The following is a 26,544-nucleotide window of genomic DNA, read 5'->3' on the forward strand; positions in this document are numbered from 1 at the left end:
TTTTAGCATCAGGCGCCCACAAGGAAAGATGGCCATGCTCCAGATGGTCACAGGGCTGCAATGACGGTGCAGATTTTTCTGCTCTGTAAGACATGGTAATGTGCTGGAAATTAAACTAGGGCTGCTCAATGGAGTTAACACCCAGGCTTGCCTAAAGTGCCATTTCAAGACAAATTTGGGGGTCCATTTCTTAAGAGAAAAATCTGAAAGATTTTGAATGAAGTGAAAGGACTTTCAATAAGTCTCACAGAATTTCTTAAGGAGGCTCCTCGCATTCCCTAGGCTGCAAAGAAAACAAGCGGCTAATGCAACTAAGGCTATACACAGATATGTTTTCAGACAACACTGCTGTCACTGTCCACTGCACATATGCACCTTTCCTTCCCCCGGCATCAGACAGTTAGTTGAGATGGCAAGATCCCCTACGTCCGTGCTTCCTCGAGAGGGTTTTTACCCTTAAAGGTGGCCTAAAAATAATTTTAAATTAATAAAATAAATAGCTGGGATCAATTGCCATTTGGCTGTCCCACACCCAGAACTGTCTCCCTCAGTGGCCATTCCACCTGGTCACTCTAACAACACTTCTGTGATTTTTATGAAAAAGTTGTGCCTGAATTTGTTTGTTTTTCTTTTCCCCTCCCTGTCATTTTTCAGTTCGTTTTTCCCTTTTGCATCATATCTTTTAGATTATACGTATGCAGACAAAGCCTGTGCCATTATTAAAAATTTGTACAGCACCTACAAAATTTTAGCCACTATCATTGTTGCAGTGACTGTTATTATTAACACACTAAGGAAAGACACGGAGGCTTAGCAAATCCAGAAGCAAAGAGCCAAGAGTGAGTCAAGTCGGCTGGAACTGTTGGGGAGGGAGAAACGAGAACCCCGGTGGGAGGAGCTGTTTTCTGCCCCCCAATAAGTGGGGAAAGGGGCTGTGGTGCTGCACACAAGGGCTTCTGTGGAGGTGGCCCAGGAAGACCGAGCTTCAGCTCTGTTCAGAATCGGGCCAGCAATTCTGAACTTCACTGGAGAAAGCTAAAAAAAGGGGTCTTTCTTTCAAGACTTCTAAATGGACCCATCTCAGCATAGCTGCATCTTGTAATTTCCAACCACCCCTCAGAACTGTGCCTTCTTTTAAGGAACTGTGGGCAAGCTGAGGAAGCACCAGTGCAACCTGGGAGCTGGGCAATCCTGGTGTGAAGGTTTGAGGCCTACAGGGGCAAGGAAAAGAAAAAGCTCAGACCTGGAAGCCTGGAGTTTTTTTTGGGGGGGGGGATCCCCGAGAGGAGAAGTAGGAGGGGTATATAAAGAGCAAGAGAGCCAGTAAGGGAGAGTCAGGGAGACCAGAGCCTGAAGAGGGAGCAGGGAGAAGCAGCCTGGACAAGTCTAAGTGCAGCTAGGGTCAAGGAATTTACGTTTTGCGACTTTTATTTTCTCTGAAAGCCTTTTGTGTCACTCAGCTCTATTGTGTAAATACCTTCAGTTGTGATTTGCTTGCTTTAATTTACCAGTAAACTGTTGTGGTTAAACCCTGTGTCTGCAGTGTCAGTTACCGCACACCTACCGCCTAAACCCCATGGGGAAGGTAAAATAGGGAAGGTGGGACTCTTGAGGAGGCAGGAGATCCTGAAGGAGTTGCTCAGGGGGTCCAGGCCATAAAGCGAGCCTGACACCTGGAAACCTGTCTGCCCAAACTCTGTGAGGCTCGCCAACCGCAGCACCTGCGGCTTAGGCCAAAGCCATTTCTGCGCTCTCCGCTGCTCTATCGCCGCCACCATCAGCCGCCAGACTTGATTTTCTCAGTCTCTTAAAACTATGGTGAGGCCGAAGATTCTCCTCTCCAAAACGTCAGATTACGTGCTGGGGAAACGTACATTCCAAACTGGTAATTACAGACTTTGGCGACCTCTGTGAATGAAGAGCGAATAAACTCCAGCAAGCCATGGCTGCTGCTGGGGGGGGGGGGGGGTGTTTCTCCCAGGGATCGGATTCCTCCCCTGCACCTTCATGGGACCGGTTTGGGGGGGCTGAGAGAGAGAGAAGGCCATGCAACTGAGCCCTCGAGCACACGCAGCAGCGCAGCACTTGTGTGCCGCCCCCCCACCGGGCAGCACAGCACTGGCCTGGCTGCCTTTCAGGGCCCGACACCTGCACAGCCTCTGTGCTCTTAAGTGCCACACTGGTGTGCGTGTAACCTTGCAGTTATGACATCTTAAATGCTGATGCCTGTGATCCCTGGGAGGCCTTCTGTCTTTCTTCCAACCTGGCTGTCCATAAGTGAAGCAGGTTCGGGTAAGTGGGGAGAGACATGTCATGTGCATTTTCCCATAAAGAAAACAGCCTGAAAATAAAGCCAAGATAAAAGAGGTTGCACCAGTACGGTCAACTTTTGCTAAGGGTTAAAACCAATGGTAGTGGAAAAGTTTATTGACACACTGATCTCCAAATTTACAAACCTGAATGTTCTTCCTCAAGAGGAAAGTAACAGAACAGTGGGCAGATCCATTCCTATCCTCACATGACTTGTAAGGCTTGAAGAGTCATTGAAGACTCATGGCTTGAAGAGATTAGCCCAGAGAAGGGGCAGGGGGAACACGAGTAGAAAAAACAAAAACAGCACTAAAATGACACACCCCGCCAGTGGCCACGAATCAGCGATGATGTCCACATACAAAGGGGCCAACGAACTCATGACAGTGAGGACATGCCCCCAGCTATCCCCCTGCTTCACCGCACAGACAACAAACGTGCATGCACGCACAGCCCCTCCAACTGCCCCAGTGGCACGGCTGGCTACAACCTTGCTCCTGCCAGTCCTCAGAGACAGGAGGGCAGCCCCTTGTGCCACGCACAAGCACTGGTTCGGAAGACAATGCACAGAGGGAAAGGAGGAGGCCCACAGCGAACGGTGCCCCCGTCGCCCGCTGAGCAGGGCTCCCTAGGGCAAGGGTTCAAGACCCAGAAAGAGTAGCATGCATGGTCAGGGAATATGGGAATTGCAGTTCAACAATCTCGAGGGGACGGGAAGATTCATCTGAGTTACGGTCTTCCTGCATGAGGTTTATACACTGCTGGGCATGTGCTGTCCTTCGGCGCTGAGTTACAACAAAAGCAAAACAAAAGGCCAGCGGCACCAACGTTTATAGTTCCTGTCGCGTTTCCGGAATCTTCTCTTTATCATGTGATTTCTTCAAAATGTTTGAATCCTGAACTAAGCGCTGCTCAGGACTTCTGTATGTGGATCTAATAAGGATGCGAGGAGAGGGCGCATGCACTTGTCCCACCACCCTCTGCCGTCGCGTTCAGTCAGCACCCTGCATTCATGGAGGGCGAACGCCTGAGGAGAAAAACTCCACTGCCCCTGGAGACCCAGGCCTCCATGTGCCAGTTGCTGGGGAACCCGCGCGCGAAGACACTCTTGTGCTCGTGTCCTACTTGCGGGCTTCCCACAGGCACATGGCAAGAACCAAAAGCTGGACAAGAAGGAACCTTGGCTGACGGAATTATTTGGTGATGATACCTCCTGTGAGAAAGGCAATTTAGCAGAGGAAAACAAAAAAGGCAAAACAGAATGAGCGTTTACCAGTCCCACATGCACCCAACGCTATCGCAGAAGAACAAAATGGGGTGCAACTGAGACTTGGTGGGAGGACTCTCCTAACTGGAATACTTGAAGGATATAACTTGTTCAAAAAGAACAGGAGGAACAGAAAGGGAGGTAGAGTTGCACTATATGTTAGAAATACGTATCTCTGCACAGAAATACAGGAGGATGAGCTTGGTAGCCCCAGCGAGAGCACCTGGATCAAAATAAATGGAGCAAAGAATAAAAGGAACCTGGTGGTCGGAGTCTACTACCGGCCACCCAATCAAGGAGAAGACGAGGATGAAACTTTTGAAAAGAAAATAGCCAACGTTTCAAGGAAGCATGATGTAGTAGTAATGGGGGACTTCAATTTCCCCGATATTTGCTGGGAGAGAAATTCTGCAAAACATGGCCCCTCCAGGAAATTCCTGACATGCGTGGCAGATAACTTCCTCCTACAGAAATAAAGAAAGGAACTAGAGGATCGGCTACTCTAGGGGAAAGCGACCATGTTGTACTTGAGTTCTTGGTTCTAAAGGAAGCAAAAGCTGAGTGTAGCCAAACACGTACCCTGGATTTTAGGAAAGCTGATTTTAATAAATTCAGAACAATGGATCAGTAAGGTCCCATGGCAAGCGACTCTAATGAGAAAAGGAGTCCAACATGGGAGGGAGTTTTTGAAAAAGGAAATTCTCAAGGCACAATTACAAACAATTCCAACAAGAAAAAAGGTGGAAGACAACAGAAGAAGCCAATGTGGCTTCACAAAAAGCTTAGAGATGACCTGAAAACAAAAAAGGTCACATACAAGAAGTGAAAGGAAGGACAAGCGACAAAGGAAGTGTACAGGCAGGTAGCACAGAATTGCAGGGATGGCGTCAGGAAGGCTAAAGCTGAGAACGAGCTGAGGTTAGCAAGGGATGCTAAAAACAACAAAAAGGCTTTCTTCAGATACACGCATAGTAAAAGACAGAGGAAAGAAATGGTGGTTCAGCTATTAAATAAGGATGGCAAAGTGATAACAGATGGCAAAGGCAGAGGTGCTCAATTCCTACTTTGGCTCAGTCTTGTCCCAAAAGAGGGTCTGTGGACCCCCCTGGCAAAGGCAAAGTACAGGCTGAAGGGGCAGGATTGCAGCCTGAGATTGATAGGCATATGGTCAAGGAACACCTAATGACTTTGAATGAGTTCACATTTCCAGGGCCAGATGAACTGCATCCTAGAGTAATAAAGGAACTGGTAGAAGAGCTTTCAGAACCACTGTCTATTATCTTTGAGAAATCATGGAGGACGGGTGAAATGCCAGATGACTGGAGGAGGGCTAATGTTGTCCCTGTCTTCAAAAAGGGCAAAAAGGAGGAACCTGGGAACTACAGACCAGTCAGTCTGACATCCATCCCCGGGAAAATTCTGGAGCAGATGATAAAGCAGTCCATCTGTAAGCACCTTGAAAACAATGCAGTGATTATTCGAAGCCAACATGGATTTGTCAAGAACAAATCCTGACAGACTCATCTGGTCTCATTTTTTGATCAGGTCAACTCCCTTGTGAACTGTGGGAATGCTGTGGGCATAACATACCTTGACTTCAGCAAAGCTTTCAACAAAGTGCCCCATGATCTCCTGATGAGCAAACTAGCTCAAAGTGGGCTAGATGAAACAACTCTCAGGTGGATCCACAGGTGGCTACAGAATTGGACTCAAAGAGATCAATTCTGGGATGGGATGGGATCAGTGGGATCCCATATCAATGGGATCTTCTCCAACTGGGGAGAGGTAACGAGTGGGGTACCGCAGGGCTCAGTCCTGGGCCCAGTGCTCTTCAACATTTTTATTAATTACTTGGAGGAGGTGCAGGGAACGCTGATCACATTTGCAGATGACACAAAATTGGATGGGATAGCTAATACTTTGGAAGACAGAAACAAAATTCAAAGTGATCTTGATAGACTGGAGCGCTGGGCAGAAAACAACAGAATAACATTTAATAGGGATAAATGCCAAGTTCTGCACCTAGGAAAAAGAAACCAAAGGCACAGTTACAAAATTGGGGATACTTGGCTCAGCAACACTACAAGCGAGAAGGATCTTGGAATTGTTGTAGATCACAACTGAATATGAGCCAACAATGTGATGTGGCTGCCAAAAAGGCAAATGCTCTTTTGGGCTGCATTAATAGAAGCATAGCTTCCAAATCCCGGGAAGTACTAGTTCCCCTCTACTCAGCACTGGTTAGGCCTCATCTGGGGCACTGTGTCCAGTTCTGGGCACTGCACTTTATGAAGGATGCAGACAAGCTGGAGAGGGTTCAGAGGAGGGCAACAAAGATGATCTGGGGACTGGAAACAAAGCCCTGTGAAGAGAGACTGAAAGAACTGGGCATGTTTAGCCTTGAGAAGACTGAGGGGAGATAGGATAGCGCTCTTCAAGTATCTGAAAGGTTGTCACAGAGAGGAAGGCCAGGATCTCTTCTCCATCATCCCAGAATGCAGGACATGGAAGAACGGGCTCAAGTGACAGGAAGCCAGATTCTGGCTGAACATCAGGAAAATCTTCCTGTTAGAGCAATATGACAATGGAACCCATGAAGTAGGGAGGTGGTGGGCTCTCCCATACTGGAGGCATTCAAGATGAGGCTAGACAGCCACCTGCCAGGGATGCTCTGACTTGGATTCCTGCATTGAGCAGGGGGTTGGACTCGATGGTCTTGTAGGCCCCTTCCAACCCTACGATTCTATGAGAACGCACTCTTCTTCAGTGAAGAAAACAGTTCTTACATATACAATGCAGGTACAGCATAGAGTTTCAAGCAAATGTTATTCAGTCCATTTCTTTGTGTTCTACAACACTGGCAGGAGAGAGAGCAAGGAGATGTGCTCCCAGCAATGGAGGAGGTCGGGGGGGGGGGGAGGACAGGGAGGAGCAGGAAACCACACTGTAGGCTATGGAGATCCTAAGGCTAGCTATGCCCCAATTCCCATGCATTAACTAGCTATCTGCAACACTGCCCCCTTCCTGTAAGTTGCAGAAGCGGTTGCAATAATCCCAACACTGGCCTGATCCAGCAGGGCTCTTCTAGTGCTCTTCAAGGGTCTGTGCCTCTTTGTCATGTTGCATGGGCACCTCAGAGGAAGTGGGCCTTTCTGCACCTCTCTTCCAGCAGGCCTCCTATCCCATTACCCAGCTCTGGAATGGCACTCTGGTACTCACGTCTTCCTGAATTGAAATGCTTCTGCTAGAAAATGGGCTCCATCCAGCTGACTGGAGCAGCCTCTGTGGCTTTTTTATCATGCATTCCTAAGTTGCTGCCTTTTTATGATGGCTGTGAAAGGCGACACATCAGGGAAAGCTGTCTTCCACATAAGGAAACCCCCCGTCCTCTTTGTCGGCCCTGGCCGAGCATTTGTACTTTTCATGAACGCCTTGCCGCCCCTGGGTGCTCTCCACCTTGCGACCATTTCACCGCCAGTTACCAGAATGTGGTGATTAAAACACGTCCCTGTTTCCTGATAGTTTAAACTATCAAGCTCTCGCCTGCTGCCTGCAAAGGGGACATCGCTGTTGTCAGCCACTGGAGCTTTCAGAGGATTTTTTTCTTGGATGTTTGTTTGGGCATTTCGGCTGGGGGGCAGATGTGGCTGCAAGACGTGCATTCTAAAGACAAGCTCGTGCAAGACAGGCCTGTTCATCACACCAGCCTTAAGGCGAGGGAAGGCAAAGGCAAAGGCGCGTGGGAGATGCCCAAGGCAGAGCCTCGGCCGTCACATCCCCTCCAGCACTCCACAAATGGAAGCAGGGGCACCCTCACGGGCAGCGGCCGCCGCCTCCCGCGCTCTCCGGCAAGGGATCGTGGCTGGAGAGCCTTCCCACCTGCCCCCGCAGAGGAGAAGGCTCTTCCTGGCTTGCCCCGGTAAAGGGAACTTCACTGCGTGCTTGTTTTCAGAAGGCCGTTCCGGGGGGCCGCAATCTCACCATGGATGTCACGGAACAGCTGTGACGCAGACACGCGCCAACACCGACTACCCGGGGGGGCCCTCATGGGCGGGATGGGCGACTGATGTGTTGCTTGCGCGCCCAGCGCCCGCCTGCCTCCCCCCTCGCCTCTGCACCCGGACACTCCAGCAATAGGCCTTAGCTAGGACTACCGGCTCGATTCTGATGGCACTGTGACGTTGCCTTGTGGGCGCCTCCACACCAGCCGAAAATCCTGCCTGTCAGACGGGGCTTTCTGCTCCCGTTCTAAACGCAGGACCGCCACGACCCCCCTTCCCAGGCTGCCCCTTCACGGGAGGTCGCGGGCGGAGGCGGAGAAGCAGGCAGCGCGGGCAGAGGCGCCCGCGGCGGCCCCGCATCTAAAACGGGGGCGGGAAGCCCCGTCTTAACCGCGGGCGTTTAGGCTGGTGTGGAGGCGCCCCGCGCCCCCACTCTCTTCCGTGGGTCTCGCGCCGCCTCTTGCCTCCTTTCCCGGAGGAAACCGAAGCGGGGCGCGGGGGGGGGGGTCGCGTGATGGCGCGTGATCCGCGCTGCGCTTAGAGGCGAAGGCAGGGCGCTTGGGGCAGGAGGCGCCCGGGCCCTGCGCCATGTCCGGCGCCCGCGGCCTCCCGCGGAGGAGCCGCCTCGGCCGCAGGCTAAAAGCCCGGCGCGAAGGGCCCCGTGGCCGCCTCGGCCGCAGGCGGGACGTGCGCATTTCCGCCGAGCGGGCCCGGGAGGGGGCGCGGGGCCCGGCGGGGCCCCGCAGCCGCCCCCAGGGAGAGGCGGGGCGACCAGCGGCGGGGCTCCACCGCGCCGGGAACGCGGGGCCGGCGGAGAAGGCTCCGCGCCCGGGGAGCGGAGCCGCCGGGCGAGCCTGGCCCGCCCGGGGCCCCTGCGGCTCCCCGGACGGCCGAGCCCCGCTCCCGCGTCTCCCCTCTCGGAGCCCTCTCAGTGCCCTCTCCCCGGCACTGCGCGCCCGCCTCCGGCCCGCCGCCGCCGCGCGCCCCTCTGCTCGCCCCGCGCGGCCGGCGCGACGCTGGCCCGGAAGCCGCTCTGAAGCGGCGCCGGCGCTGGGCAGGGCCGGGCCGGGCCGCCAGGGCCGGAGCGGCCTCCCGCAGGCGGGCCCCCGTGGGCGGACACCGGGCGGCGCCAGGCCTGCAGGCGGCGGCGCAACGCACGCGGGCCGGCCGGCCGGCGGCTTCCCGGCTGGTGCGGGCGCCCGGGGCCGCCCTCCGCTCCAGGCCCAGAAGCGCTGCGTGCGGGTAGGACTTCTCCTGCCGCGCGTGCGAGCCCAGCCCAGCTCCCGATCCCTGCTCGGGAGTAGCCCGCTGGCCCGCTGCCGTGCCCGCGAGCCGCAGCTCGGCGCAACGGGTTTCCCCAGGCCGGCCGCGCCCCCGTCCCGGAACCTCCTCCCGAGTAAACGTGCCCGGGACGGCGCCGCTGGTTGGACTTCCCCAGTTGGCGCCCCCCTGGGCCGTTCGGAGCACGTTTTGGCCCGCGGCCACTGAGGTGTGGGGCTAAAAGCCCGCCTTGCCTGTAGGCGAGCAGAGGCCTGGGTTGCTATTCCCGGGTTCCTTCCGTTGTGCTGATAAACTGCTGGAATTTGAACGGGTCTCGCCGTTTCTGCTTGTGCTGCTTGGTTTCCTTTTTCTTTTCTTGCAGCCTTTCCTTGCGCTTTTTGTGCCGATGGATTGCGCCTTGTGCTGCTGATTTGAATGGACAGCTGTTGGCGCCCGTGGCTTATTTTATCAGAAAGACAGGATCTAAATGTTTAAACAGAGGCGGCTTGCCATCGCAGCCCTCCTCAGCTTTCCACCCCACACCTGGCTCAGTCAGAAGGAACGTTTGGGCGCCTGCTCAGTGCTGGGAGCCCGCTGAGGCCAGAAGGACAGGCTCTGGAAATGTGCAGCGCCAGCACATCTCCAAGTTGGCATCCCCTGCAGGCAAGCAGGCAGCGGCTCCTGGGCCGGCTTGTCTTGCCACTACGGCAGAGACTTGCTGTCATGTCCTGTGTGGGGAGGTGAGAGGGACGACGCGCAAATCATCGGGAACGGGCCGGTGGTGTGAGCAAGTAGGTACGCCACAAACAGGCTTATTATGTGGAGGGAGCTTACAGGTTATCAGCACACGCCAGGAGAGACTGGAGGGAGAGTGTAGATAAAGAGGGATTAAAGAGGCAGCTAACAAGAAGGCAAAACTGTTAAGTCCTAATCCAAGTCCTGCCCTGCGGCGTCTCTCTCACCCCCACGGCATAAAGTGTACAGCGCCACCATTACTCCGGTGATTAGACTTCCTTTTGTCCTAGCGAGGTATTAAAAAGGAGCAGGGGAGCACACAAAAAACAAATATAACCCATGATTCCCTTTAAAACAAATGCAGCCAGATGGCCCTGGAGCAGACTCCAAAAACTGCACTGAAAAACTCCCGCGTTCATCACCAGCAGCTCCAGAGAGCGCTGGGCTTGTCTCAGCCTCTGTAAGCCAGTCTGACAGAAGAACGGCATCCTCTGGCTGCTTTCCTGGGCCAGAACGGGGCCCCCTCCCTGAGCACAAGGTTCCCCAGTATCAGGGGTCCTTTGCCAGCCAAACCACGTCAGTTACTGCGCACCCCCTCCCCCTTGTTGGAGAGGTGTTGCTCTTGCTGTGCTGAAACGCAACCCCCGTGGGCCTAAAACAACTGGGTGCTGTAGAAAAATTAATAATGGATCAGTCCCCCCTCCCCTGATGTCTCACGGCCTAATCAGATGCACGCAGACAGCCTCGCATGTCTGGCTCTACACAGAAGGAAGTGTTCACATGGGCAACGCGTCATGTGCCACTGAGCAATCAGGGATACAGCAGGAAATAATTGCTATGATCACAGAAGCACTTTATTTAATAATGTCAACGTTGTTTATTAAGTGTCTAAAACAAACCAGGCCCTGCTGTATTTCTGTCCTACCCCGTCCCCTGTCAGGGCTGCTGGTTTGGAGGTGAGTCATGGAGGAAGGAGGCTGGCTAAGAAGCAGGTCAGACGGAACCTGAGCAGTGAAACTGCTCAGCTGAGCCAGAGCCGGCACCTTCACGGAGCCAGGTGGAGCCTTCTGGGCCCGGGAGTCACCTGATCCTCACCAAAATGGTGCCTGCAATACCTCCCGCTGTCCCGCTCCGCCCCTGCGGATGAAGTGCCGCAGAGAGCAGCCTAGGAGCGAGCGGGGGAGGGAGCCATGCTTGTGGTGCTGCATTCGGGTTGCCAGTTTGTTTTCCGACAGGCTCCTCATCTCTTCTGCTCCATGGCAGGCAGGCACAACATGCTCCGCTCCATGCTGGGAAAAGCCTCATCTATTGAATGTGGCCGGTGCAGATGGGTGAGGAGTTCATTTGGTTGGTCTTTGCTAAGGATGTAACCAAAATCTGCACATTTCTTCATCAACAGATGGAGAGAACTTGAGAAACAAAACAGACAGCTTTGTCCATCCCTGCTCAGAGTTTTCTCCACTGCTTCCTGCCGGCCGCACTTCCTGGCCTGCCTTGGGAGGAATGCCGCATTGTGCCACATAGCACCCACCCAACGCGTCCCAGGAAGTGTGACAAGTAGAAAGCTGCAGAGAGCGCCTTACGCTGGGAGCAAAGCGTTTTAAAGCGGCGGGGGGTGGTGGGCTTGGCCACCTCGGAAGGTTAAGTATGGTAAGCAGAACCCCGTAAAAAAAAATCTGCAAACTCCCCCCCCCCCCCCCCAGAAATCAGTAGACTTCCCTTTTTCCAATACTTGCAAATTAGAAGTTATATTCGAAAAGTAACTAGAGGAATATACACAGCTGGGGCTTATACCTCTTTTGAGAAGTTACTGAGCTCAAACATACTTTGGATTCCTGTCCAAAGTATACAAAATATTAATAGACATATATGATAATGGAACAGAGGTAATTAATGTTAATATTGTTAAGAATTTAACAACAATTTCAGAGGAACAATGGAACTGTGTGTATTTAAAAATCTGTAGCCTTGTATTAGATGTGACTTCTAGAGAAAAGCTCTATAAAATGATCTATATGTGGTATTATACATCAGCCAGGTTTTCTAGGACGTTTCCAGCAGAACAGATATGTACTGGAGGTTTAAAGGTAGGGGGACTTTTGCCCATGTATGGTGGCATTGTTAATTTGGCTCAGGAATACCGGATGAAGACAATAAACGGCATCAGAGGAAGTACAGGCTCTGAGCTACAATTAACCCAAGCAACTATTCGCCTGGGTGATATTAAAGATCAGCTCCCTAGAGATTTAGTGGTGATGGTGAGTTAAACGTTAATAGCTGCAAGGATCCTCTTAGCAAAAGTGTGGCAAACAACATATATACTATCTCTGGTACATGGGAAAAATAAGATTTGGCCTATGGTGATGAATAAAATAAGTTATAATTTGCAGGTGGGGGTGTGAACTCCATCAAGACTTCCCAAAAAGTTGGATACCATCTATCTGTGATTGGAACAGGTGTATGCCCAATGATTTAGCCTTAGAAATATATTACGTGTGTGTTAAGTTGAAGTGTTGTAATTGGTTGGAATGACTGTTAATTTTAACAAAATTAAAATGTGTTTTTTAAAAAAGAAAGAAATCAGTAGAAAACGGGCCTCCATTTTCAGAGGGGGGGAATATTTTCAGGAAATGCAAGGAGAAATGTGGTTCGCGGGCTCTCTTGCACCATGTTGCCCCCTGCAAAAGCTGTACTTGCAGCTGCCTTGAGAGGGACATGTCTGAAAGGTGCCAACTCATAAACAAAGGAAGAACGCTGGCCTGCAACCTGAACCCTCTCAGAGTGATCCCAGAAAAAACAGCCTGAGACTCCACAGAATGACTTATGCTGGAGTAGTTAACCCAGAAGTAGATCTGATAGAATTAAAAGATGATACAGGTAGTATAAACACTGGCCTGTTTCTTCATCTAGTTTTGCGACAGCTTCTCCGAGCTCTGGTCACCCACAAATGAAGTTTGCCGTTCTGGTCCTTTCTCCCGTTTTGAACGCATCTGCTCTTTCCCCCACTGTGATGTTTGGCCGGAGACCGCCCCTGCCCTGCTGGAACATCTCTGAGCTGCAGTTCTCGGGGCGGGGTGGGGAGAAAAAGGCCAGGGAGCTCCTGCCTGTCCTCGCCCAGCGCTGCTGCCCGCGTACCAGCCTTCAGACCGGTAGGCCTTGGCATCTGGTGTGCTCGGGCCTGTTAAGGGGCCGTCGGGCCTTGACAATGGTGTGTTGTTGTTGTTGTTCAGTCGTTCAGTCGTGTCTGACTCTGCGTGTCCCCATGGACCAGAGCACGCCAGGCCTTCCTGTCCTGCGCTCTCTCCCGGAGCGTGCTCAAGTTCATATTCATTGCATCCGTGATGCTATCTAGCCATTTCATCCTCTGCCGTCCCCTTCTCCTTTTGCCTTCAGTCTTTCCCAGCATAAGGGTCTTTTCCAGGGAGTTTTCTCTTCGCATTAGGTGGCCAAAATATTTGAGCTTCAGCTTCAGTCTCTGTCCTGCCAATGAGCAGTCAGGGTTGATTTCCTTTAGGATTGCCTGATTTGACCTCCTTGCAGTCCAGGGGACTCGTAAGAGTCTTCTCCAGCACCACAGTTCGAAAGCATCGATTCTTCGGCGTTCAGCCTTCCTTATAGTCCAGCTCTCACAGCTATACGTTGCCACTGGGAAAACCATAGCTTTGATTATGCGGACCTTTGTCGGCAAGGTGATGTCTCTGCTTCTTACTATGCTGTCTAGGTTTGCCATAGCTTTCCTCCCAAGGAACAAGCATCTTTTAATTTCATGGCTACAGTCACCGTCTGCGGTGATCTTGGAGCCCAAGGAAGTAAAATCAGTCACTGCTTCCATTTCTTCCCCTTCTATATGCCAGGAAGTGATGGGGCCAGATGCCATGATCTTCATTGTTTTAATGTTGAGTTTCAAACCAGGTTTTGCACTCTCCACTTTAACCCTCAACAAGAGGCTCTTTAGATCCTCTTCGCTTTCTGCCATTAGGGTGGTATCGTCTGCGTATCTGAGGTTGTTGATAATTCTCCCGGCAATCTTAATTCCGACCTGTGATTCATCTAACCGAGCGTTTCTCATGATGTACTCTGCATATAAATTAAATAAGCAGGGTGACAATATACAGCCTTGTCGTACTCCTTTCCCCATTTTGAACCAATCGGTTGTTCCATGTCCGGTTCTTACTGTTGCTTCTTGACCCTCGTACAGGTTTCTCAGGAGACAGGTAAGGTGGTCTGGTACTCCCATCTCTTTCAGAATTTGCCACAGTTTGTTGTGATCCACACAATCAAAGGCTTTAGCGAAGTCAATGAAGCAGAAATAGACGTTTTTCTGGAATTCTCCTGCTTTCTCCATGATGCAGCGAATGTTGGCGATTTGATCTCTAGTTCCTCTGCCTCTTCGAAACCCCGCTTGTACTTCCGGTAGTTCTCGGTTCGCATGCTGCTGAAGCCTAGCTTGTAGGATTTTGAGCATAACCTTGTTGGCATGTGAAATGAGTGCAATTGTGCGGTAGTTCGAACACTCTTTGGCATTGCCCTTCTTTGGAATTGGAATGTAAACTGACCTTTTCCAGTTTTGTGGCCACTGTCGAGTGTTCCAAATTTGCTGGGATATTGAGTGCAGCTCTTTAATAGCATCATCTTTTAGGATTTTAAATAGCTCAGCTGGAATACTGTTAGCTTTGTTGTTACTAATGCTTCCTAAGGCCCACTTGACTTCACTCTCCAGGCTGTCCGGCTCAAGTTCAGTGACCACACTATCGTGGCTATCAGGGACATTCAGATCTTTCCTGTATAGTTCTTCTGTGTCTTCTTTCCACCTCTTCTTAATCTCATCTGCTTCTGTTAGTTCCCTGCCTTCTTTGTCCTTTATCATGCCCGTCTTTGCACAAAACGTTCCCTTGAGATCTCCGATTTTCTTGAAGAGATCTCTAGTATTTCCCATTCTGTTGTTTTCATCGATTTCTTTGCATTGTTCATTTAAAAAGGCCTTCTTGTCTCTCCTTGCTGTTCTCTGGAACTCTGCATTCAGTTGGATATATCTTCCCCTTTCTCCCTTGTTTTTCGCTTCCCTTCTTTCCTCTTGTAAAGACTCATCAGACAGCCACTTTGCTTTCTTGCATTTCTTTTTCTTTGGGATGGATTCATGTTATGCTTCTTTTCACTGTTTATTCCAAAACTTGGGGAAAACCATTTGCTTGTGTGGGGCCTCAGGGAAAAGTTCTTCTTTAACCGGTGTTGATAATGAGAAATAAAAGGGAGTGGTGGAACAAACAATGGCTGATTTACTCACCCAACTTCCACCACGTGGAGCAGAGAGGGCGTGTGCATGTGCCTCTCCATTGGCGCCCGTGCTGGGAGGTCCACCGCACCATTACAAGCCATTATTACTTTCTGGATAATGTATACATTTTCCCTATCACCCAGCCTCACTCCTTCATTTTTCATGAGAACTGGCACTAGATTAATGACGAAGCCAGAGAAGAAACGTAACGCCACGCCAGCTTGATTTATTGACCACTTAGCACTGATGAAGCTGCAACCACGACTCAAACAGCTGTTGCAGCTGCATTTCTCTCTATCAAAATGAACAGCTTTTTGCATTCTTAACCACTTCTTGAGCTGGGTTTCTGCTTACTGTGTGTAACCAGGCCAAAAATATACCCCCAAACCCTGCAGTCAAATATCTGGGTTTTCTTTGCATCAGGAACTTCCAGGTTTTAAATCCTGGCCATGTTGGGTCTAGACAAGGCACTCTGCCCATTTGCCCTCTCACGGCCTGCCTGGAGTCCCTTTCCTCTTCTCTGGTGGACTTGTGCCTGGAAATACCTTTCATTGCCAAAGTGGAGCCTTGGTAAATTTAAAGTAGAAGTGTCTCTGAGCATATACAGTGTGTCCTGTTTGCCCCCAGTGAGTAATGCTGCTCTGTCTCCATGCAGGAGCAGGGCTTCCGAGGCAGCCTTGCATGACCTCAGCACCCTTAAGCATAGGAACTGTGGAAGGTGCCGCCACTCCGGTCCATCTAGACCAGGATTGTCAACACTGACTGGCAGCAGCGGCTCTCCAGCGTTTCAGGCAGGGGTCTTTCCTAATCCTACCTGGACATGCTGGGGTGGAACCTGGAGCCTTCTGCAGGCAAAGCGGGGGCTCTGCCACCAAGCCATGGCCCTTCCCTTGTCCAAAAGGGAACAACCCTTGTCCACTTCTGCACACACAGTGCTTCCAGTGGACCTGTGCCTGCGAGAAGACGGGAGGGTGCCGCATAGGAAGCCCAGCGAGAACAGGCGTGGGCAGCCAGCCAGCAGGTGGCTTTTAAATGTGTGACGGATCCTACTTTTAATGCATGGATGTGAATATCCTGTGACCTGCCCAGAATCCTCAGGACTGATAACGAAAGAGTTCCCCAGAGTGACTCGCCCAAGCCACGCTTCCTTGCCCTCTTCCTCCACTCTGGGTCTCCGGTGGCAACGCCTGTGCCTTTGCATTTAAGGTGCAGGGCTTTTAAAAAATGCAGATAGCATCAGCTGAGGGGCTGCTCCTTATAAGGTTTGCAGCAGGCAAGGAGGGGGGCCTAACCCTTGCTGCAGTCCCAGGGAGGAGCCTTCCTCGGAAACTGGACTTTGCTTGGATGGACAGGGATTTCTTCCAGTGACTGATGCTGTTTGCATTTTAAAAACAAAACCTGCAGCTTAAATTCAAAGACGCATCCAAGATCAGGTATTGTTTTGCCCTCACTCATTTCAAAACTGATCAGCAGTCCTGGTTGGTGAGAGGTGAGGTGCCCACCCACCCCCACCCATATATCTGGGGTCCAATGACACTGTTACGGCCATCTCATGCGCACCAAGTGAGCAAATCTCAACAGCTAGTAAATACTTGGAATCCCGCATGATGTTTGGATGATGAGTCATTGCATGAGGATGTCAAGGAGGGCTTTATGGTGAGCTGATCCTCCTGCTGCCTCCCCAGGTTGGTCAAAATAATTGTTGTTGTTGTTCAGTCGTTCAGTCGTGTCCGACTCTTCGTGACCCCATGGACCATAGCACGCCAGGCCTTCCTGTCCTGCGCTCTCTCCCGGAGCGTGCTCAAGTTCATATTCATTGCGTCCGTGATGCTATCTAGCCATCTCATCCTCTGCCGTCCCCTTCTCCTTTTGCCTTCAGTCTTTCCCAGCATCAGGGTCTTTTCCAGGGAGTTTTCTCTTCGCATTAGGTGGCCAAAATATTGAAGCTTCAGCTTCATTATCTGTCCTTCCAATGAGCACTCATGGTTGATTTCCTTTAGGATGGACTGATTTGACCTCCCTGCAGTCCAGGGGACTCGTAAGAGTCTTCTCCAGCACCACAGTTCGAAAGCATCAATTCTTCGGCGCTCAGCCTTCCTTATAGTCCAGCTCTCACAGCCATACATTACTACTGGGAAAACCATAGCTTTGATTAGACGGACCTTTGTCGGCAAGGTGATGTCTCTGCTTCTTACTATGCTGTCTAGGTTGGCCATAGCTTTCCTCCCAAGGAGCATAATTATAAGCCATCAAATGGGCAGTGGCATTAAAAAGAATTCAGAACATGGCCCATTCATCCAGTCAAGCGTCCCTTTTCCAAGAGTTGCCAGCCAGATGCCTTTAGGAATTTCACAACTGGGGCATGAAAAGAACAGCCCTCCTCTGCTGGCTGCCCCCAGCAACTGCTATCCAGAGATAGCCTGCCTCTGCCCAGAGAGGCTCCATTAAGCCATCACAGTTAACATCCATGGACTGACCTCTTCCCTTAATATGTCTCATCTGCTTTTAAGGCCATCTAAACCTGTGCCTGCCAGCATCATACAAACATAAGAGCATAAGAAGAGTCCTGATGCTGGATCAGACCCAGGGTCCATCCAGTCCAGCATTCTGTTCACATAGTGGCCGACCAGCTGCCTGTGGGAAATCCACAAGCAGGGCATGAGTGCAACAGCACCCTCCCACCCATGTTCCCCAACAACTGGCATATATAGGCATACTGCCTCTGATACTGGAGGCAGCATAGAGCCGTCATGACTACTATCCATTGACAGCATCCATGAATTTGTTCCATCCCCTTTTAAAGCCACCCAAGTTGGTGGCCATTGCTACATCTTGTAGTGAATGCCATAGGTTCACATCATACCTTGGGCCAGTGAGTGACACACGCGCACCAGGTTTTTCTTCAAATGGGTTAGGCCCCCTTCGGACCCTATGTCCCACCCTGTTCTTGGCTGCTGCTCTTTCCCAGCCTTTTCACTGGCGGCCGACCTGGGTCCCAGAGTTCTCCACCTCTGCTGGTCTCCCTTTTGGCCGAGAGGATAAGAAGATCTTCCTCGTCAGACAAGCATTTTCCTAAATATTTGCTTCCCAGCTTACATTGTTCATTGCCTGATGTTTTATTATTGTGTGGTTATTCTTATTGCAGAATTGCTGGGCCCTCATTTTTCTGGTTACTAGAAGCCTCCTTGGATTATCAGTACAAAGAAACCCAGGGTGCTGCATTTTTAAATGAGCAAAATGTGTAGCACAACAAGGCTGCCCTATTATTTTGCAGCTGTGTCGGTGTAACCCACAGAAATTCAACAGGTGAAGATTTTCTCATTCCTCAACCCTATGACAAGAAATGATGCACCTGTTGAATTTCTGGCTGTCCTAGTTCATGATGGCAAAGAGTCTTCTTATAACAAAAATAGAACCTTACAGAGGGGGAGAGACAAGATTGCATGAACTCAGTCTGTGCGTGGCTGGGAGAGGCAGCCTCTGCGGTTCCAGCCCCTGATCATCACCGCCTCCTTTTGGTCCTTTGGGGGATGCCTTTTGAACACGTCCACAGTTGTGTGCTAGCACTGCCATTCTTTGGGTCCAGCAATCCTCAGGGTCTGCGGCAGTGAGATCTCCGAGGAGGGTTGATGGCAGCCACCATTAGCCTATCTCGCCTTCTATAAAGCTGGAGAGCTGCCACGTGAAATCCAGCAGATGCACCAGGGTTCTGGGGAGATCTGCAGGGCCCCAAGCAGCCCAGATTTCCCCATAGCCCCTCCCACCGACCAGACATTGGGGGTTTGCCCATCCCTACGAGAGACCTCAGTGTCTATGGGCTCTTGGTCATGGGCCATGACCCCCCCCCCCCGCTTTCTACATTTTTATGTTGAAGCCACTACAGGAGGCTGTCATCAGTGAGTTGTCATCAATGCGCTGAGGATTAGGTACCTTTGCACCTGATCCAGGTTCCGTTTTGGAACGGTTGTCTGGGGTCAGCCTCAGACTGGATAGTAATGAATAACCTGAAGCCCAAGCCAGACAAGATGAACTGCTTATGAACTGCAATGCCAATTCTAGCAATGTGCTGGAATGCCAGTTCTCAGTGTGGCCACACTAGGTCAGCAAGAACATGTTTCGTTTGGGAGTGGTTCTGGATCTGGGCCTCCTCCCGGATCCCCTGGCTGAGAAAGTGTCCAGAAGCATGTTCTGTCCGCTGTGGTTGGAATGCCAAGTGCACGCCTTCCTGGACAAGAAAGATCTGCCCCGCTTGGGCTGTGCTCATGCCCGCCTTGTGGAACTGTCCTGGAAAAGAATGTGGAAACTCCAGCTAGTGCGGATGCAGCAGCCAAGCCCATGACAGATGCTGGTTACAGAGAGCACCAGTTCTCCACATGCTGCATTCCCATCCAGTTTGTCTCCAGGTTAAATTCAAGATGCTTTAAAAACTCTACAACCTGGATCTGGGATATTTGAATCATGGGTTCAATGATTCAAATATCATTGGGAGGGACCCTGGAGGCCATCTAGTCCAGGGAGGAGATGTAGCTCAGCGGCAGAGCCCCCGCTGTGCATACAGAGGGTCCCAGGCTCGATCCTCAACATCTCCAGGTAGGGTAGGGAATGAATCCTGCCTGAAGCCCCAGAGATGTGCTGCTGCCACTCCATGTCGACGATACTGGGCTAAACGGACCAAGGGTCCGACTCGGTCTAAGGCAGCTTCTGATGTTCCTAACCCCCTGCTCTGTGCAGGATCTGAAGGAGCACCTTCTCCTAGATGTCCCCTCCTGCCCAGTAAGGTCTAGTAATCACAACTTATTCCAAGTGCTTTCTACTGTAAATTAGTAGCAGGGGGTGGGGGTGGGGGGTCACTTATAGACCAGAGACGTGTGGAGCCATTGCCCACCAAAACAAAACCTGCTAGATCCAGGGGCTTAATCTGTTTAAGCAGGTCTTGAAAACCCCTTTTATTCAGATTAGCTTTGACTGGAGGATATGCCAGGATAGAGTTCCATTTACTGCTTCCCATCCTGTCTGAAATGGCTATTTGATTGTTTTATTGATTTTATGATTGTGATTGTAATTTGTATATATGGTTGGGGTGGGGTTTAAAGTAGGTTAAAAAATCCCTGCGTGAGCGTGGCTGAACTACTTGAAAGAGTTTTGTTAATTATGAAAAACATCACAAGCAGATGAGGAAAGCCCTGCTGCTGCTGCTGGGTTCCCTCTTTCTCTGCATTTGACTTAAAAACACTGTTTTTCTCTTCTCCTGCCCTGTGTTCAGAATGCTGAAGATTTGTATTTCCTTCCTATTCATGTAGACCAGTGAGATAAACATACCTGCAGGAGGCAAAAGGTCCCTGTGGAATGGGCTTATTGAGATAAAGAGCAGGAAGCGTGCAGAGGTGATGCACTGAGACTCGGGGGTTGCTTCTATTTTAATGTTGTGCTTCATCCGGACCAAAGCCATATTTTGGAGGAGATGTTCCTGGAACATATTACCCTTACATAACTAGACCATCCAAATAACAAATAACTAATTAACTGAAATTAGCTGATGCTGGCAGTTTTGGGAAGGTGCTAGCTAATTGTGTGTGTGGGGGGGGTTAATCGCTAGAACCATGCTTGAATTATACATGAATGCATACTAATGTCTCCATTTTTTCCTCAGTTGCCATTCTTGCGAGGTGGAGGGTACAGCACAACTTCAAGGGCTGGGGGGGGGGGTGTTCTGCAAAGCACCTTCCACACTGGTGGGGCTGGCTCACCGTGGAGCACGCAGACATGGGCGCTCTGGCTTTCCTTCTGAAATTCACCTCCCCCCACTCCAGCTGTTGCTCCCAGAAGCTGGAACCCTGCGGTAGGCACAGCCTCTGAGCAAGAAGGGCCCATCTGGTCCTCATGGGTAATGACCATGGACATGTCATGAATCCGTAGAACCCAATTTTAAAGACATCGGTGCAATCGCCCCATCTTGTGGCACGCAGTTCCATAATTATTTTTTCCTTTGATGGGGCCAGGGGAAAGGGGTGCGGTCTTTTGGGTGACACCAGAAGGCTGGATTTACACCCCCCGCCCCCGGCCTGAGTTTCCCCACCCTTGTTCCCCCCCCCCAAGGCTGAGCACATTCCATTCCTGGGGGACGCAAATTCATCCCCAACACCACCAGCTGTGCAAACACCAGAGCGGGGGCACCAGGCTCCTCTGCCTCCCGCCTGCAAGCACCATCATTCCCAGTGCCCAGAGAGCCAAGGAGACTGGAAGGGCAAACTCTGGAGCCAAAGGGCCCCATTTAGCAGCTCAAGCATGGACCACTGCGGAGGCTGCCAGCAGGGCTAATCTGCACAGTCAGCACTGTGATGCTAGTAAAGCTTCTCCTGGACCACTTCAGACCATGGGGGGGTAGCATGGGGGGGGGGCAACTCGCTGTTCATAAAATATCAGCACATCTTGGAGAAGGCTAAAGTGAAAACCCTGACACACTCGGTTTCTATGTGCTAGGAGGTGAACCTCTGGAATTCAGACATGGGTCTGTACGTTATCTGGAGGTAGGGATGGGTGAGAAATCTGCTCCATCAATGTTCTTTTTTTTACAGATTTGCTCGATGCACATCTCCCTAGCCTTTCAGCCAGCTGAGACAGAGTTGTATTTCAAAATTTACATTTTTGCAAGCTTTCCAATGCAGCTTGTCTCAGGAAAAAGGCACACCAAACAATGTGCCTATTAGGGGAAAGCATGCATAAAATGAATATGTTTGAAAAGTATAGTGCACAAAAATGCATTTCAGCAACGTAAAGTGCTTGGGAGAAAAGATGTACATTTAAAATTTGCATACACTAGGGAAATGCACACACAAAAAGTGCACAGTTTTGTATGCCCCCTCCAAATCACAAGTTCATGCAGAAACAGGATGGAACACGCTCCCCCTTAAAAATCTGACATTCTTGGCAAGACCCAGACTGACAGATCTGTCCATCCCTGTTCATGGCAGCCTGTGTCTGGAAGATCCATCCAGGATGGGGAAAGTCTCATCAGAGTGAAGTACACTTAGGCTGGCTCGGGAATGCTGGGAGTTGTAGGAATTTTTGTCTTAACATGCATTGGATTTTGCCTTTACAAGTACAATTGGGAGTGAGGAGGGATGGAAAGGGATAAGAGCATGTCTGCTTACACAGTCCATAATGCAGTGCGATTGTGAGCAAAACATGCGAGCACCTAAACCAGCCGTGAAAACGTCAGCCCAGTGTGCAGCTGCTGTGAAAGAGGCAAATTCCATGTTAGGCATAATTAGGAAAGGAAGTGAAAATAAAACTGCCAAGATCATACTCGAGTTATACAAATGTATGGTGTGACCCCATTTGGAATACTGTGCACAGTTCTGGTCAGCGCACCTAAAAAAGGACATTGTAGAGTTGGGAAAAGGCAGAAAAGGGCAACTAAAATAATCAAGGGGCTGGAGCATCTCCCCTATGAGGGAGGGTTACAGCAGCTGGGATTGTTTAGTGTAGAGAAAAGACGAGTGAGAGGAGAAATGATAGAAGTGTACAGAATTATGCATGGTGTGGAGAATTTGGATAGGGAGACATTTTCCTCCCTCATAATATAACAACCCAATGGGGTCATCCCATGAAGATGATTGGTGGGAGATTCTGGACAGATAAAAGGAAGGACTTCTTCATACAGTGTATAGTTAAACTAAGGAATTCACTTCCAGAAGATGGAGGGCCACCAGTGTGGATGGCTTTGAAAGGGGATTGGACAAATTAATGGATGGGAAGGTGATCAGTGGCTACTAGTCCTGATGGCTCTGTGCTACCTCCAGTATCAGAGGCAGGATGCCTCTGTACACCAGTTGCTGGGGAACATGGGCAGGAGGGTGCTGTTGTGCATGTCCTGCTTCTTGGTTTCCCGTGGGCAGCTGGTTGGCCATTGTGTGAATAGAATGCTGGACTAGATGGACTCTCGGTCTGACCCAGCAGAGCTCTTCTAATGTTCACATTTTTTCATTAGATGGAGTTGGTATGCAACCCACATTCAAATTGGCAGGCCAAGGCAAAACTGAACAACTGAACTCCACCAAAGAATTGAGCACATGTCTCATTGTACATAATTTCTGTCTGGGCCAGTGTTTGCTTAGCTTTCCACTAGGAAGGAGCTTTTAGGGTATATTTGATATAGCTTGGGTCTTAACCAACATGTGTAGTTTTTCTATTTTATTCTAATCCATCCAAAGCCTTGGGCATCCGATAAATAAAGGGTTCAGCTCTAGGGGGACCCCTTTGTTGTTTCTATCCAGGGCTGCAACAGTGTTTGATGGAGTCTGCCCAGGAAAGAAGTAGGCGAGAAAAGGACTTTACATATGGTGGATGAGCTTCAGCTATCATAAAAGTTGATTGGGGTGAAGTACTCAACGGGCTTCTTGAAATAACTGCATCTAGGGCAGTATTAATTCACAATAATAGGACAATAAATATGATACATTTCTAATAACACCCATTATAGCAAAATGAAGGGAAGCAAGCAAAGAGTGGAGAACTTCTCTTTGCCGTCGGGAACTTTCAGAGTTATTTTCAAATGATGGGTAAGCGATTGCCTCGTCTCTCTCTTTCCTCCTAGCATTGGGATGATTTGCTCACTTTATTGGTCTATTATGAGGCAAAACTCCCACCACACGCCCTTCCAAAGACCTTCACATGAGGGCTGACTGAGTAAGATCTATGGATGGAAGACATTCTCAGAGCAGATGATGAGGAAAGGAGGACACACCCTTTCCTGCAAGGAGGTCAGGGCTGAGCTGCAGCCTTGCAGGACAAACCTGGATGGTCCTAGTCACTTGATTTATAAGCCACATTTCCCACAAATCCATTGTGTTCAAACTATTATTATTATTATTATTATTATTATTATTATTATTATTATTTATGAGTCACTCTATAGCTGAAGCTCTCAGGGTGACATACCTAATAAAAGCAAAACCAATGCAACCAATGATAAAAACCAATAATAAAACACATTAGAAACAGACAATTTCAATACAGTAATAACGCAAGAGCCGTAATAATTTCTTTAATAATCTCGCAGCGCTACAGCGCAGCATCGACAGCTCAGCCACAGTCCGCCGGGTGCCCCCCTGTGCGCCGCAGGCAGAACACCGTCCTACGAGTCCCAGCATGCCTCAGCCAGCGAAGGCTCCAACCGCGCAACGGGTCGCGCCCTCGAGCTTCTGAAGCCCGTCGACCGTTCGAGCGAGCGGAGCGCAGCAGCGCCGAGGCCCTCTCCGTCCGGCCCTCCCGAGCAACTGTGCCGGGCGGCGCCTGCTGGGGGAGCGGGGGCTGCCCCGACGCCTCGCCTCTGCTTGAGAGGGAGAAACGCGGCCGGCGGCGTCCCTGCGCGGCGGCAGAGAAGAGGCCGCCACCGCGCGTCCCCGCCTCGGGAGCGCGGCCCCGGGCCCGGCTGGCCCCTCCCGGGCCCGGCCCCAGGCCCCGGAGAGGAGGCCCGCCGCCGCGGCCCTCCTGCCGCCCGCCCCCGCCGGAGCCGCGGAAAGGGCCCTCCGCTCACCGGGGCCTCGTCCAGCGGGCCGCCTCCGGGCAGCGGGGCTCCCGCGCAGGCGGCTCCGCGGTGCACGCAGAGGAACCGGCCCCGGGAACCGGCGGCGGCTCCTGCTCGGAGCCGCCGCGCTCAGCCTCCGCGGCCCCCGCCCTGGCCCGGGGCCCCGGGAAGGCCGCGGCCGCGCGGCCAGGTCGGGCCAGCGGCCCCTTCCGCAAGGCGCGCTGCTGCCCCGGCCGTGCGCCCGGCCCGCCTGGCCGCGCGGGCGCCTGCTCCGGCCTCGCCACGCGCGAGCGGGCAGCCGTGGCGCGCGGGCTGCCCGCAACCGGGGCCAGCGAAGGAGCCCGGCGAGCGCGGGCGCCGGGCGGGAAGGGGCGCCTGTGGCGGGGGGAGGCGCGCGGCAGGCCGGATGTCGGCCGGCCTCGCTGCTGCGGGCGTCGGGAGCGGCGCCTGGCGACACGCCGCCTTCTGCACGCGCCCAGGAGCCAGAGCAGAGGCCGCGGGAGGGCGCCGCCGCGTTTGGGCAAAAGTGGGCGTGGGCTGCAGCATGTTCTGCGCCCCCGACCCCGCCATGAAGGCTGAACACCGAACCAAGCCCGGGCAGCGGGGATTCCGGTTAGAAGCGGGGGCGGGGGGAGCCCCCCTTGCCCAGGAGTGAGAGAGGAGTCGCAGGGTATAAGTGCATTGTAATGAAAATATCCCTCCGGTGCGAAGCTGCCTTTTCTGACATTCGTTGTTTTGAATGCTTGCTTGCGATGGCCTCCTCCTCGCCCGCCCGGCTGCGGCAACTCGAGTTTGCGCTCTGCTTTATGGCTCCTCCGCTGGAGCTCCCAGCCCCGCCCCGGGGGGCGAAATTCCAGACCCCCACCCCGATCAGCCTGTAGCCCAGCTTCCTTGTGCGGGCTTCAAGCTCCCCCAACTTTGTTTCCCCTCTTTGGCCCTCTGGCCCGCCTCCTGCGCTTTGCCTGGCTCAGTCCCCTTACGTGTTCTTAAACCCGTCTGAAGGACAAGCAATTAATTGCCTCGCAGCATCTATTCATTAGTAAAATTTTCTCGTTAGTGTGGGAGCTTATTTGCTGCTCTGGTACTTCCAGCAGAAGCAAAGTGACTCCCCTTTTGCGAAGGCGCACTGGTGTGCAAAGGCAATCCTCTCCCAAGCCCTGCTCTAGCAGCATTAATGAAACATTAGAGTTTTAATTACACCATTATCCTATTTATTTTTATAAATAATTCCAGAGCAGTCATTAAAGTTTGTGAATTTAGGAGCAAACGACTTTAGGGAGAGAAATCTAGTTTTCAATCTTGTTCTGTATCGTGGGGGTTGTTTCTTGGTCGTCTTGTTGTTAAGATTATTCATTTATCTACACCACCGCCCCCCACACACACACAGAAACACTCAAGTTGAAGTTTCTTTACTGGAAAGTTTGTTGCAGTTGAACTAGGCTTAAGTGTCTGCCAAGTCTCCTGCAGCCAGTTCTGGGGGTATTGGTGTATTTTGAGTTATGCAAACCTGGAGGCTGAGCTACCTGCATTCATGTTGTGCTGTTTACCTTGGGACTGGGTGTCATATGCTCTGTGCACTCAGGCAATTCAGATTCTGAACCAGGAAGAATTGGACATTTCAAGCTGTGTGGAATATACAAATCAAGCAGATTCACACAATTTCTCTGATTATGCATAATTTGTGCTACAATTTTTTACTGCTCTGTATAATGTGGAACACTGAACCGAGCCTCGCCTGCTGGAAGCCATAGTCAGTCAGCCCGGCCGGCCCAGGGCTTTCAAGATTTCAACTGTCACTGAAACACACTTTCAAGCCGCTCTTTGTGGGCTTAAGTACTAGAACCTTGTGCGTGCATTCATTCTCTCTCTCGCTTTTTTTCTTTTTAAAGCTGCTGAGATTCCCAGAAATCTGAACCGTGTGCCCAGCCGTATCCCCTCTCGCATTTTTCCAGGTCCCATCACGGATCAGGATCACAGCCCCTGCAGTGGGACGGCCTTTCTTCTAAAATTTCCAAATTGGACTCCAACTTGGAAATAGCACTTTGTTCATCATTAGCTTACCTAAATCGCTTATACCAGAGATAGATTTCTAATCATAATCACCACATTATTAGATCAAATCCAGACAGATCTCTGTAGTGATGATGCAACCAACGCCTTCTGTCTG

The 26,544-nt window shown here is 51.2% G+C and overlaps 1 protein-coding gene across 2 annotated transcripts in view; it reads left to right on the forward strand.

Moving 5' to 3' along the window:
* The first annotated feature begins 9,573 nt into the window (after positions 1 to 9,573).
* The window catches only part of CAMTA1 (calmodulin binding transcription activator 1), a 155,002-nt gene continuing 138,031 nt past the window's right edge, over positions 9,574 to 26,544 (forward strand). Inside the window, exon 1 of one of the 2 annotated variants that reach the window (XM_084822152.1) lies at positions 9,574 to 9,629. Coding sequence is in view for 1 of the 2 variants with exons in the window: in XM_084822150.1 (XP_084678276.1) it covers positions 23,999 to 24,034 (36 nt within the window). In the remaining variant the exon portion in view is untranslated. Of the gene's footprint in view, positions 9,630 to 23,968; positions 24,035 to 26,544 lie in introns of those variants that run through there. The other variant, XM_084822150.1, reaches the window with a different exon arrangement.

The sequence above is a fragment of the Heloderma suspectum genome, chromosome 15, assembly GCF_057233095.1.
Source record: "Heloderma suspectum isolate Gila_16-S chromosome 15, 16-S_ref, whole genome shotgun sequence".
NCBI lineage: Eukaryota > Metazoa > Chordata > Lepidosauria > Squamata > Helodermatidae > Heloderma > Heloderma suspectum.